This window comes from Arvicola amphibius, chromosome 4 (genome assembly GCF_903992535.2).
Source record: "Arvicola amphibius chromosome 4, mArvAmp1.2, whole genome shotgun sequence".
Classification (NCBI taxonomy): Eukaryota; Metazoa; Chordata; class Mammalia; order Rodentia; family Cricetidae; genus Arvicola; species Arvicola amphibius.
This window is the reverse complement of record NC_052050.1, coordinates 104,799,229-104,823,431: the sequence shown is the minus strand read 5'-3', so window position 1 is coordinate 104,823,431 and position 24,203 is coordinate 104,799,229. Positions and strand designations below refer to the sequence as shown.

Genomic DNA, 24,203 nt, shown 5'->3' with positions numbered 1-24,203 from the left:
CTGGGGCTGCAGGCTGGTGGCCAGTCACAGTACCCCAGGTCCTACCCCCAGGGATGCTCTCACACCCCACACCTAGTGACTCAGACAACAAGATGGTACTGACCTGGGGTATCTGGGAGCAGCGCAGGGGCATCAGGCTGTGGGGCGGGGGGCCTGTCCTCAGGGGGCCGTTCCTTGTCTTTGTGCTTCTTGGACTTCCTCTTGGGTCGGCTATGGGTGTGCGAGGAGCCAGCAGGTCGCTCAGACTGGGAAAAGTCCGTCAGCAGGGGCAGGCTGAGGTGAGGGGCTGAGGCTGGGGCTGGGGCTTGGGCGGCCTCCTGGTGCTTGTAGTCCTGGGCACTATGGCCTAGGTCATTGCTGACATCAGCTAAGGGGTCATGGGTCCGTGGGGGCTCCAGTCTTGGGGGCTCCAGTCGTGGGGGCAAATGGCTAGAGCTGAGGGTGTCCATAGGGGTGGACCCCAGGGTGGGCAGCAGGGTCTCGTGGCCATTGGGGGCACCCAGCTTGCCATTGAGGGTGGGCTGTGCTCGCTGTGTGAAGTGTGAGATGCGGGGCTTCTTGCTGGCCAGGGGGTCAATGAAGTCTGTGGACTGAGGTCGTTTCTGAGAAGTGAGCAGAGAAGCCTGTGGGAACCAGAAGCCACCTTTAGGGTCTGCTGTGGCCACATGGGGGTGCCCGCACACAGCTGGGCAGGGCTTACCAATCCTGCCCGACTGGTCAGTGACAGGAGGGAAGGCAGGCAGACACTCCCAGGCATTCTGTAGGTACATGACTGTGGGCACTGGAAGGTGAGGACAAGGTCCCAAAGCATATGGCCACCCAGAAAGACACCCTCTGACCCCGAGGGAGTGTGGCTCAGGCAGTGGATGTTGGCCACATAGGGCTGTGGGGCACCAATGAAGACCCTACACTCATCCACCCTAAGACAGGTACCTGAGAGGGTGAGGCAGAGCGGCTGTGCTCCTGGGGTGGGCTGGAGGCAGTGGAGTCTGAGTTGGCACTCTGTGGCTGACACAGCTTTCTGCAGGAGAGTGGTAGAGGCACTATGTTAGTACTGCATCTGCGCCCGGAGGGCCAAGTTCCCCAGACCAGAGAGGGGCTGTCTACGCGACATTCACCAGGCGGAGCCCACCTGGGTCCTCAGGGAGGACTCCTGCTCTGGCAAGCTGAGGTGTGGGTGGTCAGCACCTGGGACCACAGTTAGCACAACGGCCATCCTGTGTGTCAGCTCTAAGTCTGTATGTGGTCCTGCTATGGACAAGGTGTCACACACACACCCTGACTGGCTCAGCACTCATGCTGGCCCTGCCCACACACTCACATGAGGGCCAACTTGGCTCAGGGAGCCCAGCACTGGTGGATGGTGGAGACAAGGAGGTGTGTCAGAAGCTAAGACCCGAATTGTCCCTGTAAGACCCTGGCTCAAAAAAGAAAAGAAACTGGGCAGTGCATGCCTTTAATCCTAACACTCAGGAGGCAGATGTAGGCGGATCTTTGAGTTCCTGGCCAGCCTGGTCTACAGAGTACGCTCCAGGACACCAAGGGCTACACAGAGAAACCCTGTCTCAAAAAAGGCAAAAAAAAAAAAAAAAAAAAAAAAGGAAGGCAGGAAGGCAGGAAAAAAGAAAGAAAAAAAGAAGTATGTGGCGAGTGGCAAGGCTAGGGCTTCTGTCAAGATGTTCCCTCCCAGCCTCTCTAAGCACTTGGAACCCAGGCTCTAGCAAAGGCACAGGCTAGGAGATCAGCCCAGAGTAAGCTGCTGTCCCTAACCTTGAGGCATCAATAGGAATCTGTCAGTGGGAAATCACTCCAGAATCAATTAGCTATTCCCCTCCCAGTACCAGCACCAGGGGAAACATTTAATTACCGTGCCACTCTTGGAGTCTGCCTCATGCACTCCATGGGCCCAAGAGGCTCATTAGAAGCCATGGGGACATGGATGGGACACCCTGGCCTGCAGGAGCCTGCACAGTTGGTTGGGGACAGCTATGATTGTGAGCCATCTTTCAGGCTGAAGCCTGTCCAAGGCCCTCTGAGGCTGGGGCTGGAAGGGGTGGGAGTGAGGCTACTACCACCCAAGTTTACACAGGACCTTACCGCATGAGCACGCGCTTTAGCAGCTGCTGGTCACCCTCAGAGTAGCCGGGCCAGTCCTTCTGCACGTCCTTGTACATGCAGTCCCGCAGTGTGCATGTGCCATCTTTGGGGTTTACACTGGCTACCTGCAGGATATCCAGCTGTCACTGACTGGCACTGCATAGTCTCTGGGGTGGTGAGTGCTTAGGAAACACAGGACTCTACAGGGACATGGGCAGCGATGGCACCTGTGTTCTCATGCTGTCCTACCTCAGCTTCCCTGCACTTGAGCAACGGCTCACACTGAAGGTGGAGACTGTCTTTTGAACGAGGGGCAGCATGGTGTGCTGTGGTCAGCCCCTCATAGGCCCCTACCTATTTCAGATGGTGACAGCCAGGAAGTCCTCTCTCACTCATCCCAGCCTGTCAGCTGAGGCTTAGAGCATCTTATCAGAGGGGCCTGAAGGGGCTAAGGCCACGTCTGTGCTGGCCTTTCTGGGCGCCAATGTGAGGCATATGCACACACCAGCCATTCAGCTGTGCCAATCTGAAGTACTCTTGAGGTGTGCTGGATCTGAGAGGAATGGGTTATATTTTCTGGGTTTTGGAGACAAACCTTTGACTTGTAGCCCAGGTTGGCCTTGATCTTACAACTTCTTGTCTTAGGATGCTGGGATCACGGGTATGCCAGCATGCTAAGCTGGCAAGGCCTTATTACTGGTTGAGTAATTGTTTACTTCATGATAGCACTGAGATCTGATGCTGTACTGTCATGCCTGCCACTCAGCTTCTCCACAGAATGGACACATTCCCATACACAGGCTCTTCCATGATGGCATGTAGTCTCACTGACCAGCTATTACTGCCAGCATCCTGCCCTGGGGCAGACCTGGTTCCTTTGGTCTATCCACCCCTGGTCCTCCTCACTGCAGGTGCTCAGGGCCTCTGGAGACCTGTGGAGGCTGTGGAGGACCAGACCAATGGGTGACAAGACAGGCCTGTTCTGTACCTGTGGGGTCCCACTATCACACAAGATACACCATACATTCAGAGTGAGGCTGGTCGAGCTTGTTATGGTCAAGCAGGCCTGGTATGGCTGACCACAGAGGCCATGGGAGCCCCATGCTGCATCTATGTGAACTCCATGGGCTGAGGTAGAGGGTGATCATCACCTCTTCTGATTCCAGAGCTTTCTGTTAGAGTGTTAGAGTCTTTTTTTTTTTTTTTTTTTTTTTTTTTTAAGACAGGGTTTTTCTATAGCTTTGGAGCCTGTCTTGGAACTAGCTCTTGTAGACCAGGCTGGCCTCGAACTTACAGAGATCCACCTGTCTCTGGCTCCCAAATGCTGTCTGTGATATTCTTGATATTATATTGTCACTCAGAGCACAGGGGCTAGGCCACCCCAATCCACCTCTATGCTGGTCTGTCTGGTGCTGTCAGTTTTTTTTTTTTAAATTCACATGTGTGGGAGTTTTGCCCGAATTTGTGTGTCTGCACCACATGCATGCCTAGTGCCCACAGGGACCAGAAGAGGGATTAAGATCCCCTGTAACTGGAGTTACAGACAGCTGTGAACAGAACCTGGGTGCTCTGCAAGAGCACACTGATCCTAACCACTGAGCATCACTAGACAGCAAGCTCCTTTCCCAAGTGAGCAATCTCACCACCCTTGGCTGGTAACTTAAAGTCAGCAAGAATGCTCATCATCCAGTGCCCCAGGAAACACTGTGGGTGGGGACAGCAGGAAGGCATGACCAAAGTGTGCCTGACATTCCCATGGATAGTGCAGGGCTAACAGCAGTCACAGACACAGCTCTGAGCAGCCGCCCGCCAAAACTGTGCAACAACACCATACAGGTCTGTGGGCACTGCCTGTTGTGGGCCCTGCTAGGAAGAACCCAGTACATTTCCGCCACCCCAGGAGGCTGGGCCTGAGACCACCATGGGGTCGGGAAGCTTGTGTGGTCAGGCTGGCCTGCACCTACCTGCTGCAGCAGGCTGTCCAGGGTGTCCTTGTCTGCCTGCGTCAGACCGTCCTTCTGTAGCCTCAGCAGCAGCTCAGCCTTCCTGTAGGGCCTCAGGGCCAGGAGGTGCAGCACCCGGTCTCGAAAGGGCCTCTGCACCACACTGCTGGCTCCGCTCCCACCGCTCTTTCTGATGGCACTGGCCAGGTTGATGGGGGTGGCCCGTTTCCGGGAGGGCACCGCATCAGCTGTCCCTGGCGCTGGCTTCCGGAACTGAACTTTCTTGCCTGCAATAAGAGCCTGCATGTTAGGGTGCAGCAGACAGAGGGTGTGCCAGGTTTAGGACTCATGAACAGTGTCAGTGTCCATAGCAGAGCAAAGCAAGCAGAAGGCAAGAGAGACTGAGCAACTGTGAACATGTGGGGTCTTGTCACAGCCCAAAGACAGAAGGCACCGGGGCTGACAGGTGCCCTGCACCAGCTCTGCTTGCTTCTGCAGATTTCAAGGCCCCATGGCTGCCCCGCAGCCTCAGCCAGCGCTCTGTGGCTGTGCAGGCATCAGGAGGCCATCCTGAGCAGCCCTTCAGGACACAGCAAACCCAGCACCTGGAGGGCCCTTCCCTTCACAATCTTGTTCAGTCTGGTATGAGACAAAGTCTCACTGTAGCGCCAACTATTTTTTTTAAGATGCATTTATTTATTATGTATACAGTGTTCTGCCTGCATTTATGCATGTAGGCCAGAAGAGGGAGCCACATCTCATTATAGGCACCAGGTGGTTGCTGGGACTTGAACTTAGGATCTTTGGAAGAACAGCCATCTCTCCAGGCCCAGCCCAGGCTGTCCTGACTCACCATTCTCTTGCCTCAGTCTCCTGAGTGCACCCACTAGTTAAACAGCGAGTCTTAGAAGTCACCATGGTACCTTAACAAGGTGTGACAAGATGAGGTTGCTAACCAAATTGTACCCACAGGACCACAGCTTCGTTCACGTGGGTGCACACCCCATCCTGACCTTGAGGAGAGGTCTCTGTCATCACGGACAGCTCAGAACTCCAATACCACAGGCACGCAGGAGGAAGACTAGCCATGCTCACTGTACTCAAGACCCACGCCAAGCTGCACCCCACAACATGTGGAGTATGGGGGAAACAATGTGAAATTCCAGCTCTTAATTCTATTATCAAATAGACACGTATTTATTTCTATATGTACGAGCGTTTTACCTGTATGTATGAGCACATGTGTGCAATGGCCAAGGGGGCCAGTAGAGGGCGCTAAGAGCCGACACTTGGGTGCTAGAAACCAAACCTGGGTCCTGGCTCTAAGACAGAGTCTCCAGTGGACCAGGCTGGCCTCAGAGTCACTACATATGATAAGCAAACAGGGAAAAACACAAGGCTGCGGTTCTGCATGAAACCCAAAGGCAACTAAAAATGCTAAGCTCCTGAGAAACAGCCTGCCCAGGAAGGCGTTCACCAACTAGCATGCACTTGAGTACACAGCCGAGCAGGTTCCACTTGCATATTAGAAATACATGCATTACTTTAAACATAAAAAAACCACGCAGAGAAAACAAGGCCCTTCCTCCCTCCCTGGGACTGCCTGGTGCTGTCCCATTGCTGGGTTGTTCTCAGGAGGCCGAACTCACCCACCTCCCAGTCTGCAGCTTGTGGCCACAGTACCCTTTGGAGGAGTGGCTGGGGACAACTGTACCTCTCTGATAAAGGTCACCAAGGCCACAGACTTGGAGAGGACGGCTGGCCCAGGGTCCCTGTCCTACTTGAGGCTCACCTGTCACCTGTAGCCATAGCCCCTATACTCCAACACCCTGCCCCAGCCCCAGCAGCCCTCTTGCCACTCACCCATATAGCGGCCTCCAGCCTTAATGACAATGGCACTTCGGCTCCGAGTCTCCTCCTCTGCCTGCGCCATGCTCTGCCGAGCCTTCTGGTAGGAGTCATCAGTGGCACACACTGTGACCTTATCCTGGATGCTGCCCAGACAGTCCAAGTGAACATCCCCATGGCTGCACAACAAGAGGAAATGTCACCATTAGGGTGCCACCTGAGCCATGCTGAGCCAGCCTCAGCACCACAGGAACAGGCAGCAGTCTAGCTATAGTAGTTTTAGGGTCCCAAGGTGCCTGAGGGCAGGTAGTCTTACCTGGAGACATATTGTTGGATGCAGTCAAAGCTGCCCTGAGGGCTGTCTCGGCCAATGTTGGAGAGGTAGAAGGAGAAGGCCCGCACCTCCTCGGGGCAGTCAGGCTGGGGTATGGAGATGTGCTGTGGGGAGAGGGAGTGTTACTGTGGTCTTTAGCACGGAGAGGCTGCAGCACAAGTCAGTACTCACTCCTCACAGAGACCATTCACTGGTTGTCAATGTGCAGCCTGCACAAGACGTGTGGGCATCTTCCTCTATGGCACCCCCTGGCATGAAGGGACATGATGGTCACTCATCCTTACCCTCTTGCCAGACTTAGGCAGCACAGGAGCTCACCCCAATCACTGAGCAGTCCCTCAGATTCCCCTCCATGAAGGTAGACTGCCCCGGCTGCCACAGCCAACAGGACAACGTGCACTCTACCAGCTTATGACTGTAGAAGTGTAAACTCCATCCTATGGCCCTGCACGTCAGCAACCAAACCTCAAAGGCCCCACTGCCTGCATTTGCCTTAATGCAAATATGGGGTTTCTGTTTTGTGTGTGGTTTTTGGAGACAGGGTTTCTCTGTGTGACACCTCTGATTATTCTGGAACTTGCTGTGTAGACCAGGTTGGCCTTGAACTCAAGGATATTCACCTGCCTCTGATGTCCCGAGTGCTGGGACTACAGGTGTGTGTTATCACCACTGTCCAGCTCAAATGTGTTTGTTTTCGGAGACAGGGGCTCTAGCCTAGCCCGATCTCAAATTCACAATTTGGCCTAGGCTGCCCTTGAACTCCTGACTGTCCTGACCCTACCTCCTCAGGACTGGGGAGACAAGTGTGCACTACACCTGGTTTTCCTGGCACATGATGAACTCAAAGCCTCAGGAATGCTGCAGACGAGTACTGCACCCACTGACCGTCTGAAGAGGGGCACAGTGGTCTGCACTCAGCCTCTGAGGTGTCCAACCCTGGCCTGCCTCTTACCACTCACGCAGGCTGTGAGGAGCGCACAAGCATACAGCCTCAAATGTGCATGCACAACACTCACACATAGCCACATATATGCACACTCTCTTCTGCATCCTGCCCAGACTCATGCCGTCTGCCGAGGTCCTGACTGTGGGCTCAGGGAACTGCAAGGGCCTCCACGCCACCTCTCCTTGACACATACTCCCAGCTTAGGCAATAGCTGACATTCCACTGACACAAGCCCTGAGTTGCATGTGGCTGATGCCACAGCCAAGGAGTTGGGCTCTTTGTACATGACATCATACAGGGCTGGCAGCCTGAGCTCAAGGTCCTGCAGTACACAGATGAAAAGTCTCATGCAGGTCCCAGGTGCTACTCAATGCTGGGGTCTCTGACTGAGCCTGCAGGGGGTCCCTCTGGGTGAGAAAAGGAGTGTTGCACCTCTGGGGACAGAGCATACAGGGAGCTGGAACCATGTCAATCACGACAGCCAGGCTAGGGTAGAGGTGATGGGCAGGGCATGAGGCCAGGGCTCAAAGGTCCAGGGAGCTGGATCTCCGCAGTTAATGCTTAAGCTGCCCTAACGTGTAGCTCAGAGCCTGCTGATGTCTCAAATGGCAGGCAGTATGTCTGGCACCTGTAACGTAAGCTGCAGTCCTAGTGACCAGCTTCAGCCTGGCTCTAGGTTGTCTGAGGTGTGCAGGTAACCTAAGTTCAGCATTTCAGGCAAAGAGCCTGGTGAGGTGGGTGAAGCTCACTCAAGAGTGCCTGGGGACCCAGGCCTCACCCAAAACCCTTTCACCTCTCATTATAATCTTGGTTCAAGATGATTGGTGGGAGGGGAAAAGGGGTCTTCCATGGAAACTAAGTTGAGTGGCAGGTTAACAGTTAAAAAATGTTTTGAGCGACCTGGGCCAGAGCGGGCCTGAGAAGGCAAGCTCCACAGGACATTTGCAGAGGCAGGACTCAGCCAGCAACCTGGGCTGGAGCAGACCTAAGACAGCGAACTCCATAGGAACAGGTACAGAGGAGCAACTACTGAGCAGTAGGCAGGAGCCAGAGACCACTGCAGGTCCGGGCAGGAATCTGAGACCTTCGAGGGAGTAGAACTAAGCCTGGACCCCTTGCGGGTCTGGGAGTGAGTCTGGGACTTCCTAGGAACTAGGCCTGAGCTGGGACCTCTGCAGGTCCGAGCATGAGTCTGGGACCTCTGAGAGAGTAAGCCTGAGCCACATCCTCTGCAGGGCTGGGCACACCCGAGCCTGGGAACTCCGAGGGAGAAGATTGAAGCCAGAGACTTTTGCAGGACAATCCCAAACCAGGGACCTCCTCAGGAGCAGATCCAGACCAGTGACATTTACAGAAACAGGTCTGAGCTAACAACCTAGGCTAGAACAGGTCTGAGACAGCAAACTACATGGGAGAAGAGAAAACCCCAGGAGCGCTAAGCGACCCCCAGGAACACGTAGTGACCAATGGGGTAACTAGAACGATGGCACTGACTGTACCATGAGGAACAACCATCTGAGCCTTAGATTTACTGACACCTAGAAGATTAATCAACAGAATCACAGACAGCCCCAACCACACCTATTACAGGAAAAGAGCAGTAGACAAGGTAAGAACACATGCAACACCACAAAGAGCAACACGAAACCAGTAAAACCTAAAGACTCTACAACAGCAAGACTTGAACAACCAAATATAGATGAAGCAGAAGAAAATGACCTACAAAATAACTTCAGGACAATGTTTGAGGAAATGAGAAATTCCCTCAAAGAAATGGAGAAAAAGACAAAAAATTGGAAGACATCAGCAAATCCCTTAAAGACAACCAAGAAAAAGCAATTAAACATATGAAAGAAACTATTCAAGACTTGAAAACTGAAATAGACAAAATAAAGAAAACAGAAGCTGAGGGAATTATAGAAACAGAGATCATGAAAAAAAATCAGGAACCACAAATGCAAGCATAAACAGCACAATACGAGAGATGGAAGACAGAATCTCAAGAGCTGAAGATACAATAGAGGAAATAGACTCATCAGTCAACAGAAACATTAAATCTAACAAAAGCTTGACCCAAAATATCCAGGAAATATGGAATACAATGAAAAGGCCAAACCTAAGAATAATAGGTATAGAAGAAGGCAAAGTTCAACTCAAAAGCACAGAAAATATATTTAATAAAATCATAGAAGAAAACATTCCCAACCTAAAGAGAGATATGCCTATGAAGATACAAGAAGCTTACAGAACAACAAACAGACTAGACCAAAACAAACAAACAAAAAACCTGTCTCCTCCCCACATAATAATCAAAACACTAAACATACAGAATTCAGAAAGAATATTAAGAGCCACAAAGGAAAACGGCCAAGTAACATGAGGCAGACCTATCAGAATTACAGCTGACTTCTCACTGGAGACAATAAAAGCCAGAAGGTTGTGATCAAGCACTATGCAGACATTAAGAAGAGACCATGGATGCCAGCCCAGACTACTATACCCAGCAAAACTGTCACCAAAGAAGGACAAAACAAGATACGAAACCATATATAACCAATACCTAGCCACAAACCCAGCCATACACAAAGTACTAGAAGGAAAACTCCAACCCAAGGAAGATGGCTACACCAACAAAACACAGACAATTGATGATCTCAAAGCAGCAAATCCCAAAAGAGGAAAACACACAAATTAACATCACCAACAACAAAAACTAAATTAACAGGAGAGAGCAATAACTGGTCATTAATATCCCTTAATATAAATGGACTCAACTCACCTATAAAAAGGCACAGGCTAGCTGGGCGGTGGTGGCGCACGCCTTTAATCCCAGCACTCGGGAGGCAGGGGCAGGTGGATCTTTGTGAGTTCGAGGCCAGCCTGGTCTACAAGAGCTAGTTCCAGGACAGGCTCCAAAGCTACAGAGAAACCCTGTCTTGAAAAACCAAAAAAAAAAAAAAAAAAAAAAAAAAAAAAGGCACAGGCTAACAAATTGGATACAAAAACAGAATCCATCCTTCTGCTGCATAAAAGAAATACATTTCAACCTCAAAGACAGACACTGTCTCAGAGTAAAGGGTTGGGAAAAAATATACCAATCAAATGGACCTAAGAAACAAGTGGTATAGTTATCCTAATATCTAACAAAATAGACTTCAAACTAAAATCAATCAAAAGAGACAAAGAAGGACATTTCATATTAGTCACAGGAAAAATCCATCAAGAGGAGATCTCAATACTGAACATCAGTGCTCCAAATACAAGGGCACCCTCCTATGCAAAAGAAACACTTCTAAAGCTTAAATCATACATTAAACTACACACACTAATAGTGGGAGACTTCAACACTCCACTCTCACCACTGGACAGGTCTGTCAGAAAAAAAAAAAAAACAGAAATAAGAGAACTAACAGATGTTATGACTCAAATGGATTTAACAGACATCTATAGAATATTCCATCCAAACAAAAAAGAATATACCTTCTTCTCAGCACCTCACGGAACCTTCTCAAAAATTGACCACATACATGGTAACAAAGCAAACCTCAACAGATACCAAAAAATTGGAATAACCCCATGTATCTTATCAGATCAACATGGTTTAAAATAAGAATTCAACAGCAACACTAATTCCAGAAAACCCACAAACTCATGGAAATGAGTCAATGGGTCAAGAAAGAAATAGAGAAAATTAAAGGCTTCCTAAAATTCAATGAAAATGATCACACAACATACCCAAATTTATGAGACACAATGAAAACAGTGTTAAGAGGAAAATTCATAGAACTAAATGTTTATATAAAGAAGCTGGAAAAAAAATCCCACACTAGTGAATTAATAGAACATTTGAAAACTTTAGAACAAAAAGAAGCAAACTCACCCAAAGAGAACTAGATGGCAGGAAATAATCAAAGTGAGAGCTGAAATCAACAAAATAGAAACAAAGAAAGCAATACAAAGAATCAATGAGACAAAGAGTTGGTTCTTACAGAAAATCAATAAAACAGACAAACGTTTATCCAAACTAACCAAAAGGCAGAGAGAGAGAATATCCAAATTAACAAAATCAGAAATGAAAAAGGGGACATAACAATAGACATGGAAGGGGCTGGAGAGATGGCTCAGGGGTTAAGAGCACTGAGTGCTCTTCCAGAGGTCCTGAGTTCAATTCCCAGCAACCACATGGTGGTTCACAACCATCTGTAATGAGATCTGGTGACTTCTTCTGGTCTGCAGCCATACATGGGGCCAAATGTTGTATATATAATAAATAAATATTTTAAAAAAACAAACAATAGACATGGAAGAAATACAGAGAATCATTAGAAATACAGAGAATCATCAGGACATATTTCAAAAACCTATACTCCACAAAATTGGAAAACTTAAAGGAAATGGACAACTTTCTGGATAAATATCACTTACCAAAATTAAATCAAGACCAGATAAGCAAATAAAACAGACGTATAACTGCTGAAGAAATAGAAACAGTCATCAAAAGTCTCTCAACCAAAAAAGCCCAGGAGGTTTCACCTCAGAATTCTACAAGATTTTCAAAGAAAGACTAATATCAATACTCCTCAAATTGTTCCACACAATAGAAACAGAAGGAATATTACCAAACTCTTTTTATAGGTATATTTTTTTAAATATTTATTTATTTATTATGTATACAATATTCTGTCTGTGTGTATGCCTTCAGGCCAGAAGAGAGCACCAGACCCCATTACAGATGGTTGTGAGCCACCATGTGGTTGCTGGGAATTGAACTCAGGACCTTTGGAAGAGCAGACAATGCTCTTAACCTTTGAGCCATCTCTCCAGCCCACCAAACTCTTTTTATGAGGCTACAATTACCGATACCCAAACCACAGAAAGTCATTACTAACAAAGAGAGTTACAGACCAATCTCACTAATGAACACTGATGCAAAAATACTGGCAAAACTGAATCCAAAAACACATTATCCACCATGATCAAGTCAGCTTCATCCCAGAGATGCAGGGATGGTTCAACATACAGAAATCGGGCCGGGCGGTGGTGGCGCACGCCTTTAATCCCAGCACTCGGGAGGCAGATTATAAACCAGGAGGAGACAGCTCTCAGACGTAGTCTCATTCTGAGATTCCTGGAGGCAGGATCACCATTTCAGACTGAGGTAGAGGTAAGAGCCAGTAGCTGGCTGCTTTGCTTTTCTGATCTTCAGGTTGAACCCCAATTTCTGTCTCTGGGTTTTTATTAATTGTGCTACAGTTAGCCACTGGGCAAGAAACTGTCCTTGTCTCTAACTGCTGACAGTATGCAATACATACTGAACAAGCAGGACATAAAAGTTCTGACTGCAGAACTTTGTCAAGACAGGGTAGGACAGTCCTTCAAAATACCTGCTTCATGGAAATGTCTGTCAGATATTCTAGGCCTGTAGATCCAAGATGGATATCCAAGATGGAGAAGAACTTTGGGTGACTGTCCAGGCAGCCAGATATCTCTGTTGTTTCTTAGATTAGAAAGTTGTTTGTGCAACACTTCCTGTTTACTCAGATAATATTGTATCCTTTTCAAATCTTTGATGGGGCTGAAGACTAGATAGTTGTAATTACAATTTTCCTTGTTACCAATTTCAGAAAAGGAGTTTATATTAGAGATGTAAACTTTATAAGGTTCAGAAACATAAACATAAAAGCTTAAGTCGTTTATCTAAGAAGATATTTTTAGGATGGTAATACAAGTTATGATAGAGAATGGTTTGAAACTTTGGACTATGATAGAAAAGAAAATACAGTGCTTTTTCTACATTTGCCAACTACAAATGGAATGAAATATTGTGAACGTAATTCTTATCTGATAATTGTTCTTATTGTATACGCTTTTACTATGTTAGAGTTAAAATCTTCCCATTTTACTTAAGACAAAAAGGGGAAATGTTGTGGGATATTTGTATGCTGTGTTAAGATATATTTCTGTGGTTGGTTTAATAAAGAACTGAATGGTCAAGAGCTAGGCAAGAGGTATAGGCAGGACTTGTGGGCAGGGAGAGAGAAAGTAGGACATTAATCTAGGTGCAAGAAAGACACAAAGAATGGGACAGAGGTAAAAGCCATGTAGTAGAACGTAGATTAATACAATCTTGGGTTAGTTATACTAGTTGTTGACAACAAGTCCAAGTACTAAAAGCCAAGCCTTCACAATAAGTCTCTGGGTTGCTATTTGGGAGCTGGCTGGTGGGACCTAGAAAGAGGATGTAGTAGCTGAATAAGAACAGTACCACAGGTTCATATATTTGAATGCTTAGTCACCAGGGAGTGGAACTGTTTGAAAGAATTAGGAGGATTAGGGGGTGTGGCCCTGTTGGAGAAAGTGTGTCATGGGGGTAGGGGGTGTAAGCTGTGAGGTTTCAAAAGCCCATACCAAACCCAGAGCCCCTCTCTCTCCATATGGATCAGGAAGTAGAACTCTCAGCCACTTCTCCAGCTCCCTGTGTGCCACCATGCTCTTGACTAGGAGGATAATGGACTCAGCTTCTCAAACTATAAGCCAGTCCCCAGTTAAATGCATTCTAAGAGCTGCCTCGGCCATGAGTCTCCTCACTGCAACAGGACAGTGAGCACAACAGAGGCCTGATAATGTAGCTAAGCCGTGAGACACTTGCCTGGGCTGGCACGGAGGAGGCCCTGGGCTCCCTCCCCAGAACTGCAAGTTGGTTGGGGGTGGAAGAATTTCCATGGAAGCATTCCTATCTGAAACACCACACACAAGTTCTCCCTGGGGGCTAGAATGGTGTCCACCCATGAGAGGGCATCCCAAGGGTCACTGTGAGATGGTCACCCTGTTCTCACACATGGCCTTCCCTGGGTTCAGGGTCCAGTTTGGGGCCACCCTCTTCCACAGCCCATGTGTATGTCAGGACAGGAAACACTCACTCCTTGGCTTCCTTCAAATCGGATGGATGGTCTCAGTGACACAGAATCCTACAAGAGAACAAAAGGGAAAGCTTCAATGGGCATAAAATCCATATCCTTCCAGATACACAGGGTCAGAGCACAAAGCACATTCAGAGACCCAAAGGGTTTTGAAGGGTCAGTAGGAGTTCCAACTGCCAGAGACAAAGTCACAGAAGCAGAGCCTTGAGACATGGGCAGCCAGCAACAGGGAGGGGAGGGGCTGGACTCCAGGTCAGGAGCCTTGGTGCTGTCCAAGGCTGACTCCCTGGGAGCAGAGAACAGGCGGAGCTTAGCGCACTGTGGCCTCTGTGGAGCAGATCACAGTCCTCAGCCCAGGGTGTGCTACCAGTTACAGGATCCTCCAAACCGTCCCCTGTGCCTCCCGCTGCTGGGTGAGGACACCTGTCAAGTCCTTTAGAGCCATGTCTGGGTAGTGGCCGCCACAGGAGACCTGCACTGAGGGCTTCAGCCCAGAGCAGGATGACCACATCCCCCAGTCTCCAATCTGCTCCTGAGCCCACTGGGTCCAGGCCACCTTCTCTCAGGGATGCAGCTGTCTGCAGGCTCCTGCCCCCTCCACTTCTCCCCTAGACAAGGAGATGATGCATAGCTGCAGTGCCAATGACTCTACTGCAGGGCAGGCCTGGGGACCGAGGGGGCACTGCACACTGGGCCAGAGCCAGAACCAGAGCTACCAGCTGGCATGGCAGGAGCAGCCAGTCAAGGGGCAGGTGGGGCGGGGTGAGGTGGCCTGTGGTCCTACAAAGCGGTGAGGGTCGCTTTGTCTGCAGAACCCCATGCCTTGGGCCCTCTTTGCTCTCCAGAGATGACCCACAGCGCCAGCTGCTCACAACCAGGTCAGTTGCTCAGCCAGTCACAGAACACCCAGCATGCATGAGGGTGCTGTGCTGAAGACACAGGTGAGCTCCCTGCAGAGGGGTCATGACCACACCACAACCAATCTCCTACCAGTGGTGGCATGTCCTCAGGGCCAATGACAGGTGCTGAGAAGACAAAGCCACAGTCTGACAACCCACATCCTCTCCCAGGGAAGAACCACATACCCACACGCTGTATTAGGGTGGTAGGGTTCTTTGATCTTGTGTGATGCTGGGCACCCCAGTGCACACTTGTCATTGAGTCAACCCCAGCACCACCGCACACTTTGGTGTGCCACACCAAGGACAATGGGAGAATTTACAGCCAAAGCTCACACTTTTGAGGTTTAAGGGCCAACTGGTAAAGCCATCCAAAAGCAGAATGTGACCTGGATGTGACCTTGGCTCCCATGGCCACATGCTGTGTGAGTGAGTCCCAGCTTACAGGAGAACGAGGTAGAGCCTGGAGTCATCTTTGGCTATATATGAAGTTTAAGGCCAGCCTGGGCTATGTGATACCCTGATTGAAAAAAAAATCAAAAAATAAAATCCCTCATCAGTCACTCACTGTATGGGAGCCACCTCTGTGCACTGCTTGCCTGTGTAGATGTTTCTTTGGATTAGGGAGCAAGGGGAAGTACCACTCATTATCCTTCCACTTTTTTTCAGGATTTGTACACATGCTTGGACTGTCACTGGGGCCGTATCTTACCATAAACAGAAAGACAGGTTAAAAGAAGCCTCTGAAAGACACAAGAGCCACTCAGAGCAAAGGTTAGGTGGCCTTGTGGCACTGGGCCCAGGAGGAACAGCAGGTACAGCCTGGCGCACATCCACCCCTAGGGCCAAGTTCTCTAGAGGTCAGTGCAGAAGCAGAACACAGGGATCTACCAAAGGACAAGACAGAAAAAAACACATCCTCCACGACATGCATGGAGTCGTGGGTGACAGATAAGGGGCCAGCTCTGAGAGTGGCCTTATGGCCATGCAAACACTCCCCTTGACCTGTAAACTTCCTGGCTGCGCATTCTCCTACAGCTGTCCTGTAGACAGGGACAGCGTAGCCCAGGAGCTCAGCCTTCCTCAGACCAGGGAAGGCTGACCTCAAGTGTCTGTTCCCATGTGACCTGGCTGTTTTCACAAACCTAGGCTCCCAGCCATACAGGCTGGGCTTTCATGTCAATAAGGAATCTTCACTACTCAGACCCGTCATTTGACTGCAGCTCCCACAGGGTTAGACAGGCATGGATGGAACAAGGTACGCATGGTGGTGCGTACATCAGTGAGGAAGGCTGAGGCAGGATGGGGAGTCTCAAGTCAGCCTGGGTTGCAGGGCAAAACCTTGCCTCAAAAGCCAATAGCCTCTGGGCAAAGTGCCACAACCCACACCTGTCACAAGGTCACAGTGACCCACAGAGAAAAATCAGGTTAATAAAGCCAGATCAGGAGGGGTGCTGCTGGTGTTCCACAACAAACCGAGGACCACAGCTGTTCACCGTGGCCTTGGCCCATTTATCTGGCAGCTGAAGGCCCACTGGGTGAGTCAGTATCAGAAGACAGGTGACCAGGCTGAGCTACCCTGCTAGTGCCCGTCACTAGTCCAGCAAGTGGTCTTGTGTAGAAACCTAGGAGCCAGGCTGGAGTCCACTGTCCTGGACAGTGCAGCCAGGCCACATGAAGGACAACAGGTGCCTCACATCAAAGCTAAGCACAGGCTCAAAGGCCTTGAGAGGCCTGAGGAGTTAGGTTTCTCCAAGGGTGTCCTGTGTTCTAAACCACCCACTCCTACCACATCCCATCAACCCTCCTGGTCCTGAGGGGATAACCTGGATTCTGTAGAAGCTCCGCCCCCTGGGCTGGTTTCAGTCAGAAGGGGCATAGCTCTCTGGGATTCAGGCTGCTGAGTACCGAGGCAGCTCCAGCACCAATCCTATCCCAATCTGGGCAGTGAGTGACGGTTGCTATTTGGTGGCAAGAGAAGGCCATGCCTGTGTTTCCCCAGGGTCAGCATGCAGAAGTTATGTTCCCAATGTTGTACCTCCTGTTAGCATCCAGATTTGATAGTGTAGGAGTCACCAGGTGGTGCTGGTCTGGAAGGTCACGGGGAACAGACGAGGCTCAACAGACACTGTGTAGCAGGACAGGAGTCCCAGAAGAGAGCCCAGGAGAGTTTGTTGGTGACAGTGCAGCCCAGTTGCAGCAGAGACTCCAGCATTGTGGAGATGACAGTACCATGGGAAGACCAACAAGGTGAACAGCAGTGGGGAGTGGAGCTGCTGGAGTCTGGGAGGCTGTGTGCCCACGTGGAGCCACAGGGCAGAGCCAGAGAAGTGACCCCCCAGACACTGGATACTGAGTTGTTGTTATTTTTTTTATTATTATTTTTGTTGTTGTTTTTCAAGACAAGGTTGCTCTGTAGCCCTGGCTGTCCTGGAACTCACTCTGTAGACCAGGCTGGTTTCGAACTCACAAAGCCAACCGCTGCCTCCAGAGTGCTGGGATTAAAGGTGTGTGCTGCCACCTGGCCGGATACTGAGTTATTTATACAGTAGGAGTTTGCTTTGACTTTGATTTGATTGTGGCTGTGCCTGGGTTCTTCCCTCCTGAAGTAAGACTTTATTTCTGATTTTACAAAAGACCACAGTTGAGGTACTCTGAATTTTAAAAAAAAATTGGATTTTTAAACGAGACTGTCTATTTTAAAGAAACTGAACTTTTTAAAGATGTGGGGCTTTAAAAATTGAGTATTTATGTTGTAATGTTTATATTAACATGTGAACTTGGGGAAAGGTTATGACTGAACAGTAACGTGTTTGGATGTGTCAAGCTGACAAAGGGGCAAGTGCTGGCTAGTTTTATGTCTATTTGACACAAGCTGGAGTCATCTGAAGAGGGAGCCTCAACTGAGAAAATGTCCCATGAGACTGGACTTTAGAAAAACCCATAGGGCATTTTCTTAATTAGTGATTGGTTTGGGAAGGCCCAGCCCATGGAGGTCCATACCCTGGGCTGGTGGTCCTGGGTTCTATAAGAAAGCAGGCTGAGCAAGCCATGGGGAGCAAGTCAGTAAGCAGCATAGCATCTGCATTAGCTCCTGCCTCCAGGGCCCTGCCTGTGTGAGTGAACAGTGACCGAAAGTGTAGGATGGTGGACTATCCTGGCAGGGACCTGCCCCGCTGCAGTCCAGGGTTGCTGCCTTCAAAGTCCTATAGTTTGTGGTACCACCTCCACAGCAAGAAATAAAGTCCTATGAGCCAGGTGATAGCAGGTGTGACACTTCCTGAGATCTTAGCAATTTCTAGACTGGCTCCCAGTACATGTGGGAGGTCACTAGTGGCCTGAGGGCCCTGGTGGGTACTGGGGAAGCTATGTGGCTAAGGAATCACTATCCCTAGGGTTGATTGGAGAAGACACCCTGCCTGGTCCTATCGGGTTAACAAGCTTGACTATGTGCTGTGGGCAGGCAGCAGCAATGGTCATATTCTTTGGGGACAGAGGACACAGCTGTGAGGCAGAGGATTGGCATGGCCACTGTATTTGGCTGATAGCACCAGCAGGGTCCACACTGAGAAGAGGCTGAGAGCTAGTTGACTTCAGATCCTATAGGCAGTGACATGAGTGCCCTGGACACTGGGCCTGGATGCCCTAAGCACTGACCCATTCCTGGATTCCTGGGACAGGGGATGGTAGTGGGAATGGGTGAGGCTGGTTCCAAGATACCCTTACCCCACCCCCATGCCTGTACCCCAAAGGCAAACATCAGGACACAGGGCCTGGAATCCTCTCCATCTCTAGAGAACAGCTAGGGTGAAGCAACAGGAAATGTTTGTGCATGCCCTAAGGCAGGGGACAGTTTACAGAGTGTGGCTGAGGCTCAACTGACCACTGAGAGCTGGGGGTGGGGGAGAAGGTGCTCACACTCAGCACCCGGGAAGGTCCAGAGGGAAGCTAGCTAGCGTCCTGACCCACCTTGAAATTTTAGGGGAAGAAAGACTGTGACCCTTTCACTGAGCGAAAGGACAGAGTGTTAGTGTCCAGGCTTCCTGGTGGCTGCCATAGGATCATTGTGGATCATAGGTGAGACCCTGATTCACAAAGAGGGGAGGAGGGTGAAGGAGAAGGACAGGTGAAGGGGCTGGAGTTCAACTGGTAGAGGACAAACCTAGCAGGTATGAGGCCCTGGACTCCACCCCCAGCACCCAATAAACTACATATGGTGGCACACGCCTGTAATCCCAGCATTTGAGAGGCGGAGGCAAGAGATCAGGTCATCCTTGCCTATGCAGCAAGTTAGAAGACCAGATATGTGACGGATGGGTCATATCTAGAGCCAGACAATGCTAGGTGAGGGTGGCAGAGCACGCTGTGCCCTTTCCTGGAGCCAGGAGCTTCACAGCTTTTATGTTAACCCTGCTGAGCACTGTCCCCGCACCCACCCACATCCTACTCCTCATCCAGGACAGAAGACCAGGGAAAGGAGGGTGTGGATCCCTTCTCCTAGCAGTCCTGAGGCACCAGGCCACAGGCTATCCTCTCAGAGGGAAGGCTGAAGGGGCTGAGCTCTAGCCAGAGACCTCCCCTTTCCAGTAAAGCCCAGCCTGTTGGGCAATGCTGCTAAGGAATTCTCCTTTGGTTTCCTGGCAGGATGAGTGTGGTCGCCAAAGCTGTGGACCCTGGTGGGAACAGTGCCTCTGTGTGAATGACTAGAGCTTGGGAACCAGGCCCACAGCTGCGGCGCTGCCACCTGAGCCGGTCAAACAGAGAAGGCAAACTGCTGAGCCTGATGCACTTAGGGACCTCACTCACGGTAGGTACGTTCGTCTAACTCAAGGAGGGACCCAGCAGGAACCACCACCCTCCTGCACAGCCTTGGGCAGAAGAGCTCAAGCACATGGCTACCCAGAGCCCAGTCCTGATGTCAAGCCTCCTCAAAGTCATTTTCTGTCCCCGTGAATGTCTTTTCTGAAGTGTTCACGGAGTCACACAGTGCATGCGATCTGTAGTTGTGTAACAAATCCTCTGACCTGGGAGCTCCACCACCAAAACCTGTCCTGTCCTGGGTCAGTGTCACTGGGTTGAAGCAGAGGCAGTCCCTTCTAGCATCCTTCCTGTGACTGTTACTTTAATTTCTGCCACTCTCTACAGGGACACTAGATTCCTCCCCACCCCCCTTTTTTGAGACAGTGTTTTTCTGTGTTCCTCTGGCTGTCCTCGACCTCAGAGATCCGCCTGCTTCTGCCTCCTGGGTGCTGGGATTAAAGTGTGTACCACCACTGCCCAGCTGGAATTTCTTTTTCTTGTAAGCAGTTCTCACACATTTCTGGCCTGCCTCAATTTACAATGTAGCTGGGAATGACTGGGAACTGTTGGTCTTCTGCCCCATGCCTGAGTATGTGGTGCTGCAGTCTGTAGCTCTGTAAGGCTTTGCTAACCTGGAACTCACTACCTACACCAGGGCAGCCTCCAGCGTTCACCAATCCTCCTGCTCCTGTGTCTAGAGTGCCAAGAAGGCAGGTGTGTATTAACAAACCCTAGCTTTTATTTTTTTCCTTTTTTGTTTTTTCAATACAGGTTATCTCTGTGTAGTCCTGGCTGTCCCAGAACTTGCTCTGTAGACCAGGCTGGCCTCGAACTCAGAAATCCACCCACCTTTGCCTCCTGAGAGCTGGGATTAAAGGCGTGCACCACCACACCCAGCTCTCCTTTTTGGTTTTTAAAGTCAAGAGTTTTGCTATTTAACCATGGTGGGCCCAATCCCTTGATCCTCCTGCATCAGCTCCCACCTGCCGGGATGGACAGTGTGCCCACCACCTTCAGTCATCTTTACATATATTACACACAAAACCAAAGGGCAGCACCAAGAGCTTAAGTGCTGGGCCCACTGCCCAGGTGAATCTGGGGCCTATGCTCTGGCTCTAGGGCACCGTTATCCCACGTGGGTGGCTCCTGTTCTGGATGTCCTAACTTTCTTGTTTATTTTTTTCCTGTTTCATTTTTAAAGAAGGGTCTCAAACTCCTGATTCATCTGCCTCCACCTCCCTGAGATGACAGGCGTGAGCCAGCATCCCCAGCTGTTTCTTTTTCCTTTCTTTCTTTTTCTTTTTCTTATTTTATTTTTGAGACAGGGTTTCTCTGCAGCTTTGGAGACAGTCCTGGAACTAGCTCTTGTAGACCAGGCTGGTCTCGAACTCACAGAGATTCACCTGCCTCGGCCTCCCAAGTGCTGGGATTAAAGGCATGTGCCACCACCGCCTGGTCTCCCCAACTGTTACTTAAAAAAAAAAAAACAACACAACAGGGCTGGAGAGATGGCTCAGTGGTTAAGAGCATTGCCTGCTCTTCCAAAGGTCCTGAGTTCAATTCCCAGCAACCACATGGTGGCTTACAACCATCTGAAATGAGATCTGATGCCCTCTTCTGGCCTGCAGGCAGATACACAAGACAGAATATTGTATACATAATAAATAAATAAATAAATAAATATTAAAAAACAACAAAAAAAACCTCAAAGACTTTTTTGAAAAGCTGTGTGTTATTATGTTTTATCAGTATTTTGTGGTCACTATTTAATTCTTTTTCTTTTTCTTTTTCTTTTTGAGACAGTGTATCACTATGCAGCCCTGGCTGTCCTCATAGAGATCTGCCTGTATGCGCCACCACTCTCCTGAAAAGCCGTGCTTTCTAACAATCTCCCAAATAACCATCTACCTAACTCCCTGCAGGGGTTGTGCCCACCTCCAGAGCAGCTTTCTCACACAGCCACACTTCCAGTACAGTGACCCCAATGATGTCATAGCCAGGACATTATCTAGATCTGCCTTCAAAGATGTTGCTAAGCAGACACTGGCCTGTCTCACTCAGAGTCCTACCACTCCTGCTGGATGTCAGGGCAGTTCCAATGCTGCCCTGATGAGCCCTCTAAGGAAAACACAACCAATCAGCAGTCACTTCACACCCCCTTTAATAGAAAGGTCCACCCCCAATCTTGACCACAGGACAAACCGGAGAAGACATGGATTGTACGAGGGTGTGGGGATCCAGCCTCACAGGACAGCAAGTTCTGTTATCCCTAAACCACCCCAGCCTGGCCACCACACCATTTGATCTCACCCGGATGTTGCAACTCAACCCCACTCATGACCTGCATGCAACTTCAGAACTTTGCTAAACAACATATCACCTCCCAGCAGGCCTGTGCATTCAACCACAGTCCTTGACCTTCCTAGGACACCTCCCAGACTGACCTCCAGAGAGCTAGGGTCCCTGGGCCAACCCAAGGCCCCACCTTGCTTCATCCTTCTGTACCTGCCCCTCCTCAAAAGCGAGTTCAAAGAGACTACCTACAAACACAATGGCAGGTACTAGTGCCCACCCTAGGTCTTTGGGGTCCTCCGGCACAGAATTCCCTGAGCCTGAGTTCCTCAGTCAAATAAAGTCATGACCAATGCACACGAGTCACCTTCTCAGTCTCATGGGCCTGTGCTGTCTGACAGGCTCAGCTCCAGGTGCTGCTGCCTCTGTCCCTTACAAGGGACTTTGCCCACTGTACCCATGCTGTGGCCTGCAGAGCCTGCATGAGCAGTGACATCAGTCGGGAGAGGAAGTGTATCAGAGGAACTATGTTGCATGTACCGTGTGTTCTATCTCAGGGTGACACACCCTGATCTCTGGCCCGTCTGTGCAGAAGCTGATGCCAAGCATCTGCCTACTAGCATTCTGCTTCAGGAAGATGACTGACCCCAGCACAGAGAACCACATAAAATGTCCCAGAAGCCAAGCACTGGAGCACAATCAGGCCCGTACCCCCACACCAGCTCCTCAGTTGGCTGTGACAGAAGGGCCCATGGAGAAGCCTGAATGCAGGAGACACACTGTGACAGGTCATGATGCCAGAGTCTGCTCAGAGTGGGTGTGGGAGCTCAGAAAGGGAGCAGAGATGCTCGGGCAGCTGCATCCAGAACCCGTCACAAAGCAGGCTATGGTCAGACCCAAAGTCATGTTTAAGCCCAACTTAAACATGAAGAAAGGCAGGTTCTTCGCTAAGACAGGATATGAGGTAATGCTGTGACACCTGTCCCTGGGTCCCCAGCACTTATAAAGCTGTCTGTGGTGGCTACCCATGGGGACGGCTGGGAAGACTGCAGGCTGGACTCCTCAGTTCTCTCTTGGCAGCTGTTTATCATCTGCCTTGAGACAAAACTGGGCTGATCTTCAAGGTAACAAGATAAGCATGAGATGGAGCCAGCTGGGCTCCTCCGCACAGAGCTCCCCAGCTGACAATCCCAGGAAACAGTCACTTTCGGGAAGTTTCTCAACAATTCTTTCAGATCAGATTACCGAGGAGAGTGAGGAATGAATACATGCCTGTCAACCTGTGTGCCCAAGCCTCCATGTAACTCAAGCCTCCACCACCTTACATCTCAGATTCTGGTCCCACCAACCAGGCCCCAGTCTCCTCAGAAGAAAGCCTCTGCAACACATCTGTCCTCAGTCCAAATATCTGGACAGTGGCAAGCTTGGCCTTGCAGCCCTGAAGTGCCTATACAGGGACACAGCCGGGAGGCCCATGTCCCTGTTTAGATTGTTTCTTGCAGCCACCTACCTGGCTGACTCCCAGATTGTGGGTGACTTTGCCTTATCACAGTATGGTGGGCACAAGTGCCAGAAGTCCATCCTAACATTTTTGATCCCTGAGCTAACAGCCTGGCATGGGGATCCCTAAGTGTTGCTAAGCAGAGGCACACAATGACATTGATCACACATGCAGCCCTGGTGTCCTCAGACCCCTAGTCACCAGGAGCAGCTGGACCAGGGAAGACATAGTCCTATGACCTGCTGGCTGGTTCTCACAGAACAGCCTTCCCTGTCCCAGGAATGTTTTAGAAACCAACTCAGACACAAATCCGCCATCCAGAACACCCAAGGCCCTCCTACCCACCCACACTCTACACATGGGTGCACATGCAAGCACATACACATATAGACTATCTGTGTACAGACACATCTACTTGCTTTCCCAACCCTGGGGTACAGCTGGACTCTGGTACACCACCTAGACACACTGGGGTCTCTGAAGGAGGAGGTGACCACAAGCTCCAGAATCCAGTATTGGCCTGAGCCCCCACTGCAGTTCACTTCCCACTGTTTCCCAGCACCGAGACAGAAAGGAGCAGCCCAGTGCACTGAGTCTCTGGTTTGGCTGCCTCTAACTGGGCA

General features: G+C 50.0%; 1 protein-coding gene across 4 annotated transcripts in view; it reads right to left on the bottom strand.

Moving 5' to 3' along the window:
* The window catches only part of Ell (elongation factor for RNA polymerase II), a 44,494-nt gene that overhangs the window by 2,412 nt on the left and 17,879 nt on the right, over window positions 1-24,203 (bottom strand). Inside the window, exons 2-9 of one of the 4 annotated variants that reach the window (XM_038327476.1) lie at window positions 14,089-14,136; window positions 6,205-6,326; window positions 5,904-6,067; window positions 4,062-4,327; window positions 2,098-2,222; window positions 934-1,021; window positions 701-772; window positions 104-623 (exon numbers count right to left, since the gene is read on the bottom strand). In XM_038327476.1, coding sequence (XP_038183404.1) covers window positions 104-623; window positions 701-772; window positions 934-1,021; window positions 2,098-2,222; window positions 4,062-4,327; window positions 5,904-6,067; window positions 6,205-6,326; window positions 14,089-14,136 — 1,405 coding nt within the window. Of the gene's footprint in view, window positions 1-103; window positions 1,022-2,097; window positions 2,223-4,061; window positions 4,328-5,903; window positions 6,068-6,204; window positions 6,327-14,088; window positions 14,137-24,203 lie in introns of all 4 variants that reach the window. The other 3 variants (XM_038327478.1, XM_038327475.1, XM_038327477.1) reach the window with 3 other exon arrangements.